Source organism: Mangifera indica, chromosome 6, assembly GCF_011075055.1.
Source record: "Mangifera indica cultivar Alphonso chromosome 6, CATAS_Mindica_2.1, whole genome shotgun sequence".
NCBI lineage: Eukaryota > Viridiplantae > Streptophyta > Magnoliopsida > Sapindales > Anacardiaceae > Mangifera > Mangifera indica.
This window is the reverse complement of record NC_058142.1, coordinates 16,297,084-16,305,670: the sequence shown is the minus strand read 5'-3', so window position 1 is coordinate 16,305,670 and position 8,587 is coordinate 16,297,084. Positions and strand designations below refer to the sequence as shown.

Sequence of the window (8,587 nt, the reverse complement as noted above, 5' to 3'; positions counted from 1 at the left end):
TACTTATGTAGCAATGAGACATGGAACACATTGTAAATGTGGTCCATGCTTGCTGGCAAAACAAGTTGCTAGGTGACCTTGCCTATATGTTCTAGAATCTCAAAGAGTTCCACAAGCCTCAAAGCCAATTTACCTATCCATCCAAATCTCATCACATGACAGTAGGGGGTAACTCTCACAAAAACCATATCACCTATATCAAACTCCAAGTCTCACTTCCTCTGATCTGCATAACTCTTTTAACGATCTTGACCTTGTTTCATTTTCTCTTTGATCAGTCTCACATCATCAATCATCTTTTGAGTTATTTTTTATCCCAAATCCTGTGTGAGGGCATCTTGCTCACTGATCTCATCCCAATAAAGAGGTGATATGCACTTTCTTCCTTAAAGTGTCTCATATGGAGCTATCTAGATGGTTGTTTGATAACTATTATTATATGCAAACTCCATCAACGACAATATCGATCCAACTCACTCCTCGATCCATACAACATGCCCTTAATCACCTAATTTACCATTTCAATCTACCTATCGATCTAATGATGATTAGGGGTACTGAATGCCAGTTTTGTACCCATATATTGTTACTTATTTTAGGGTATTTTGGTAATTATGAATTGTTTTAAATTCAATATTATGATCATTTTTATGTATTTACTATAAGTTATGTTTATGTTAGAGACTACGCACTTGATTATATGTATTATATTTAAGAAATCTATTGACGTTTTCAACTATTGAATCTATTTTATTTTAAAGGTATTTTAATAATTATGAACTGTTTCAATTTCTGCATAAGTTATTATAAGTATATGATTAATGTTACGCCAAGTGCAGTAGCAATTCTCTCTAAAGTGTAATACTTGTAGAGAGGGGTATTACATACACATTTATAAATGTCAATTTTGGTTGTTAAATTAATAATTCCTCTCTCTCTATATATATATAGAAAAGCCTAATAAAAGCAAAACTTTAGTTGCATCATCATAAGAACAGCAATCAGTCTTATTTGTGAGACTTCACTCAAATAAAATAATCAGCACGTCAGTTTTATTAGATAGAGCTTCACTCAAACAAAACTTATAATTTATGTAACTCATTTCAGTTTTAATTATAACAGTCGTGATCAAAACAATTAACACTGAAACATCGGCTGACTCATTTACTTCATAACAATTATGTAAATAATTGAATAGTGAGAGTCAAAACATAAAACTCTCATATTTTAGACAATGTTGAGAACTTCTACTCAATTTTCTTTTAAGGGAACCAACTTGCGGTGATATGTACTGCTTCTCCACCGCGAGTAAAATATCTCTCCAAGAACATTAAGCTTGCCAAAACAGCCATTGTCGTAACAAGAATAGGAACCCAGTGTTGTCCATCGTTGAAGAGCAGGAACATAGTTGCGCAAAACGCTACCATTATTGCATGTATTGCTAAGATAAGTAAGATTGATCCCCAACTCATATCATTAATTAATTGGCTATAATCTGCTTCTTCGTATCGGGAAGAGATAACGGTTAAGAACATTAGTATGGAGAAAATGGAAAACAGAAATGCTATTGCATCTGATATAGTAAAAATTATGAAGGAAGGTCTCCGGACAAGATTTGGAGTCCCTGAATCATTGATGCCACCTGGTATTGTGAAAGCTGCAGCAAAAGCAGCAGTAGCAATTAGTGTTGCCCCCATAATGCATCCTTTTGCAATGTCCTTAACATATTTCTCAGCTTTGTGCCTTAACTCTTGGTGCTCTTCAGTAAATAAAGCTCTAGCGGTTTTCCCTTCTTTATTTTTAGCTTCAGCATCCACCGGATGCAAAATTCCCTTCACATTCTACAGGAGTTATCAAAAAGAATATATTAATCAAGGGAAAAAAATATCTCTTTTTTCCAAAGCAAAGGGAGTAAACTAATTTTCACCTTCAACCAAAACATCTCACTAGTTATTCTATTTACTTACCGAAAAAAAATTCATCTCATCATCCATTTGAATATCTAATGCAGCTGATTCATTATCAGGTCTATCTGCTGGAGGCAACTTTGCAACCAAATGCAAAATGTTGTTCCCATCTTTATCTATGTTCTGAACAACAGAATCCTTCAGTGAACCTAAGTGATAAATGTATCTGAAAATGATAAAGTGACGATACATAGCAGCGAAATGATAAATGGTGTGATTATTTTCGTCAACTTCATACACTAGATCAGGATATGAACAGATAATTATCCATAGAAACCGAAGGTTCCCTTGTTTTGCTGCCTCAAGCATGAGCGAGTGAGGTTTTCTAACAATTTCCAAAATCTGGGAGTCATCCAGAAGCATAACTTGTTCCCAAAGGCATTGGACTAACTCAAAAGCCGAATTGGGAATCTGTTGATCAGTACCTAAAAGGAATTTCATTAATTAGCCATCATTGGTTTATAACAAGGTTGGGCTATAGGTTGAGAGAAATATCATAGAAGCGGTTACATTAATTCTGCATCTTAAAAGAACAGTGGATAGGTTAGAAGAATATCTAATAAAAATAAGTATGAAAATTTGAAGCTTAATTTGAATGAAGATTAAAGTGCAAATTCTAAGTTATACATTAAAGTTGTCAATTGTATTTAATAGTGGAGTTGATTCTAGAAGTGCACCCATAAATATCTTAATTTTTACCATTTTGATTCATTATTGTTAAATTAAATAAAAACGGAAGTGAATAATAAATAAATCAAACAATAAAACAAATACCAACTAGGACTTGAACTTTCGCCTCTTCAATCCATTCCCCCCAGCTCAGCTCATTCCTCCACTGTTGCGTCCTCTCATTCATCCGTTGCTCTCTCTGTTTTATCCGATCCCTCAAGCCCAGCTCATTGCTCTTCTGTTCCTCCCTTCTCTTCACCCGTTGCTTTCCCAACACTGAGTGACACGTCTTTATCACGTTTCTTTTTACTTCATTATCTGCTTTTAAAAAACATGAAAGCACCTCTTTTCTTTATGTTCAAAGAAAACAAAACAAACTAATCAAGACATCGTCAAAGTGTTAATGATTACAGAAACTAACACAGGTAGAAGGCTGTTCTCTTGCAAAGTCTAATTAGGCTTGAATCGAGCCTACTCGTCAATAAATGTACTCGTGCCAAGTGATGCAATGCTGTCTCTCCATTTTTATCACGTGCAAGAGCTACCTGTGGGTGCCTCTCCGCCAAATCCAGCGCAACGTCTAGGAAAAGAATGAATAAACATCATAAATAATACAGATGATTGATGCTTGTCAAAGTTGAATACATACATACATACATACATACATATATATATATATATATATATATATATATATATATATATATATATATATATGCTTTAATTTGCGGTGCCATTTTGCTCTTTAAAATTTAAAATTTATATGACTTGTGTTTTTAAAAGTCGTATAATTAGAGCGACTTACCATAAAAACCGTGGTGTATCAGATTGACAAGCAAATCGAAGCGATCATTATTATCTAATAACTCATCTCCAGTGGCTTCATAAAGGTATTCTACCATCTCTTTGTATCCCGCCGTAGCTGCCTTGTGAAGCGGTAACATATTATCGAAACCTCTAATCTTTACCACGTCTTCGTTCTTCTCCATCATAGCCTTGGCGATTTCAACTTTTCTAGAGGCAGCTGCAAGAAAAAAGGCCGTGTTGCCAGCGTTATTTTTAATAGCTAAATCCTCTTTATTCATTTGTTCAAGAAGCTTTTTCACGAAACCAGTGTGCCTGCATGCAGCTGCAATATGAAGAGCGGTGTCCCCTTCCTTTGATAGTATAGCTGTTATACCAATTTTATCTTCCTTGAAAATTTTTTCAGCGCTGTTCCAATCACCATGCTTTGCATAGTAGTACAGTATGAAGCGACGATATCTCAATTCAATTTGATCTGTCAAGTTGAGACAAGAACAGCCAAGGTTAGTGGACAAAAATTTTGTTACACACATGCTTCTCAACATGTATACGTCTATTATTTAATTTGGGTATACGACACTTTATTTAATTGTGGAAAAGAGGTATGTACACGAATTTTACCTTTACCTGTCAAGGATGATGTAGAGTTTTGTGTCGGCAAAGTTTTTCCTTCTGTCGTTGAGGACTCAGTTTGGACCCTTTCAACGTTCCCACCTATTGCCATTGAGATGGAAGATTCCTCCGACACATCTACAGAATAATCTGATGTTTTAGAGATTAAGAGAAAATAATTATGTGCAGTTAACAAAATTTAATGATTGGTTAAATTTGTCATATGTAAATTCCTCTTAAATTAATATTAAAAAGATTTAAGTTACAAGTAAACATCTATTGATAAGGTTGCTGCAGTGAGTTGTGCCAAGGGGTCACCACAGTTAGAGGACCTACAAGCAGACAAAGCAGTCCCTGCTAACAGTGCTAAAGTGATATAACAGTGGATCAAGAAAACGCATCGTTTTTGGTAGACAAAATATCTATTGAAGGAGGAGAGCCATTAGGGTTATTTTTGATAAAATATACAAACACTTCCTGTGTGCTCTAAACCTCTCTCCCTCTGGAAGGTTCGCTGGTGTTGAGCTCAAAGTCAGAAATAGATTTTATAAGAACTTTTCATGAAATATTAAGGGATGTAAACTAAATTATAATCAGAATACACAATAATAAATAAATAACTGATAGCATATGTAGAGTCCAGTGTTAAAACGCACCAGCAATTGGTTTTTGAGAGGAAGAAATCACAATCTCTATTTCTGATGCAACCGTATCTTTCTCTGCTTCGTCAGTAGACATTTGTGCTAAATTAATCTAACAAAACATTCTATGTTGTGAGTGTTAAAATTCAACGTACTAATTATCTTATTTGAAATTGCTATATTCAACATAAAATATGTTCCAATAAAAAAAAGGCAGGAAAGAGAGAAAAGATTTACCTCTTAAAATGGGACCCGTATACAATTCGCAGCTGGAAACAATGGGCACGACTCTTTCAAAGAGAACACTCAAAGCAAATTTATAAAGGCATATTTCAAGTAATTTACGTAAAATAACCCTCATCTTCATGGAAGCCTTCCTTCAAATTAATTATTAATTAACAACTAAGTTTTTGTTCTTTGAGAAGTTTCTTGACAAACTGGTCAACACCTAGTCAATAAAGTAACTTTAAAAAAATATTAAATTAAAAAAGAAAAAAAACAACGACTTTGAAAAACTGTGTCTCACAGCAGCTCCAGTCCTAGAATTCAGTAACTACCAGATTAAATATAGGGTACTGTTTGCGAGAAAACATGCTAGAGAAACAAATAATTTCTAAGCAAGAAAGACACGAGAGAAAAATAACTCTCTGGAAACGAATAGACTAATTTTATTTTCAAAATGAATTTTTGCCAACCTAATTACAGATATTTCTTAGCCTTTTCTACTGATTTGGCAAAATCACACATAGACCCTTTGTATTTTTACAAATTATGGCACCATCACCAACGTTTGTGGGGTTGTAATTTTTGTGCCAACATGCCCCCTCAAACTGAACTTGAATTATATTGACTACGTATAAATATATTGTATTATGGGGCGTTTAGTTAGGGGTGATTAAAAATTACTTTGGTAATCTATCTTTTATTACTTACATTACTTTATTTGATTTATAAATAATAAAAAATTTCGATAATCTTCTATTATCAATGATAATGTGGTAGGTAATATAAAGAGTAATCGGATTACTACCTCCACTTTAGTTATTAAAAGATTACCAATGTAATCTTGATTTTATTATAACTATATCATTATTTATTAATTTTTTAAGATAAAAATAATCTTATTTTCAATTAATATAACAAATAATATAAAAAATATTTTAGAGAAATTATACCCAAGGGTATTTCAATAAAATAATATACTAATATTTTTTTATTATCTTTAACCAAACATAATATTTTTTTATATCTATCTATTTTTATCAAATTTTATCAAATATAATAATAATTTGTATCTAATAATCCTCAACGTAATCTATATTTAAAGTACTCTTTCAATTTTGATAACAAAACATTTTTCAAACTAAACACCCCCTGTATACACACACACCCACACATATGAAAGACTAATGGACAAAGTTTGAGTTGGTTGCTAAATTAAATTTGAATTTATTGTTTTTATTTCACATCATGCATAGCTAGGTTTAAAGAAGACAAGAGTACTTGAGGGTCTAGCCTAAACTTTGGTTGACCAAATCTGCTTTGATTGTGGGATGAAGAGTCAATATTCCTTTGATTGTGGAATTCATAGTCAATCATGTCAATCGTATCAATTTTATTAATCTTATCACTAATCCCTTTGATTTTGTTACCAATATTATCATTAACTCGATATAAGGTTTTCATATTTGAAAAGTCACTTATGTCAATCTTATCACTCCCCTTTAAGCTGGGAAGGGGAACTTGATGAACTCCCAACTTGAGCAGAAGAATTTGAAATTGTCGGGAGATAATGGCTTTATAAGGATTTCAGCTAATTGATAACAATTGGGAACAAAATGAGTAATCAAAGCACCAATAGTAACATTTTCATGAATAAAATGAAAATCCAATTAAAGGTGCTTTTCTTACGTGAAAGACTAGATTAATAGACATATGCAGAGCACTAATATTGTCACATAACAATTGAGGAGGATAATGGAGAGAAATACCAATATCTCTTAACAAATATAAAATCCACACTAGTTCAACAGTAGTGGAGGCCATAGCTTGATATTCAGAGTCTATAGTGGATTGAGCAACAGTAGTTTGTTTCTTAAAAGATCAGGAAATATAATTAGCACTTAAGAAAACACATAAACCAATGGTGTTGCGCCTTGTTACTAGGCAACTTGTCCAATCAACATGACAAAAAGTTGTGAGAGAAGGTATGCTTTGTGAAGGAAATCAAACACCGTAATTAAGTGTTCCTTTAACATATCTTAAAACACGTTTGACATGTCAAAGATTGGCTATTATGGGAGCTTGCATAAATTGACACACTTGATTCACAACATGTGTAATGTTAATGCGTGTGACAGTAAGATACTGTAAAACACCAATGATACTTCTATAAATGGTTGCATCAACAAGAGTAGCATCTAACTTAACAACAAGTGGTGTACAGATGGATGAGGCTTCTAACATGGTAGTTCGAAGAAGAATGTCATGAGAATATTTTGCTTGAGACACGAAAATACCACCAGGAAAATGAGAAATTTTAATTCCAAGAAAATAATGCAATTTTCAAAGATCTTTTATTGTAAACTCTTTGCTAACATGCTATAAGAAGAATATCATTTGGGTTTGATAACGCAATTGAATTTTATCATTTGGGTACAGGTAGAGAGAGCAGATTTAGCAAATTGAAATGAAAAGTGGGGTATTTTGGATCAAAATCAATATCCTTTCTAGGAAAGGTGTAGCAGTAGTTAGTTCATGATATGGGACCCCTGAGTCCTTTTTCTTTTTCTAAAAAGAAAAAAAATTCAAATCCTTGTACAAGATGAAATTTCCTACTTGACTTGAGATATTTTAATGGCCAAAGGACTTATTCCCACCCAAAATATATTATTTTCTCAAGTTCTCATCCCTTAACTTTGAAAATCTCATTTACCTACCTATGAACGGTTAAAATTAACCGAATCAGTTAGTTATATCATTTCCTCCCATAAATCCTAAAAACTAACAATTTTCTTCAATCCAAGTTTTCAAAAATAACATTTTTCCCTTAGGGTTTTCAATTTTTTAGATTGAATTTTTTCGGTGATGAAGAGACTTTTTAGGCAATCTCCAGACAGTATCTCTTTCTCTTCGACAAGTCCTCCTTTTGATGTTATGTGATGTCATCGTCATCATTAGAGAACGAAGATGACTCATCTTCATTCTCTGACAACAATGATGACATCACACAACATCGGAAGAAGGATTTACTGGAGAGGAAGAGATGTTGCTTGGAGATTGTTGGAAAAGTCTCTCTGTCATCAGAAAAAATTAATCTAAAAAATTGCAAACCCTAGGGGTAAATGCTATTTTTGAGTTTAGGAGAGAAAAATGAAATCAAATTTAAGTTTATTTTTAATATTAAATATAAAATAACAATTTTGCCCTTAAGACTAAATACTTAATCACTCATAGGTGAATAAATGAGATTTTCAAAGTAAAAAAATGAGAACTTTGAAAAAGAACATACTTTAGGTGAAAATAAGTCTTTTGGTCTATTTTCATAGTTGAAGAATAGAGTTGACTGCTTTCTAGATCAACACGCAACGCATCTAAGTGATACTTTGGGAAAAGAACATACGTTGGGCGGGAATAAGCCCTTTGGTCTATTTTCAAAGTTTATTGGCATATTCCGGGAAAGTTCCTGTTTAGTTTACAGGTCAACACGCAACGCATCTAAATTCTTTCTGTATAGCTGGACTCTGAGTTGAGAACAAAATGTCTGATTGTTTTAAGCATTTTCATTCTTGATACGTCTAGACTCTGAGAAATGTTATTAAAATATTCTAAAATCAATTATATACAACAAAGATTTGAATTTTTATATATTTTTTCTATACTTATCTGAGGCCA

At 32.8% G+C, this 8,587-nt stretch overlaps 1 protein-coding gene across 1 annotated transcript; it reads right to left on the bottom strand.

Annotated features, from left to right (window-relative positions):
- Positions 1–1,024: 1,024 nt before the first annotated feature.
- LOC123219489 (protein ACCELERATED CELL DEATH 6-like) lies at positions 1,025–4,799 on the bottom strand. Its single transcript, XM_044641476.1, has 7 exons — positions 4,709–4,799; positions 4,068–4,190; positions 3,442–3,915; positions 3,058–3,216; positions 2,742–2,954; positions 1,968–2,392; positions 1,025–1,841 (listed from the first exon to the last, which is right to left on the bottom strand). The coding sequence occupies exons 1-7, from the start codon at positions 4,788–4,790 to the stop codon at positions 1,263–1,265; spliced, it is 2,055 nt and encodes a 684-aa protein (XP_044497411.1). The 5' UTR covers positions 4,791–4,799; the 3' UTR covers positions 1,025–1,262.
- Between the last annotated feature and the right edge of the window lie 3,788 nt (positions 4,800–8,587).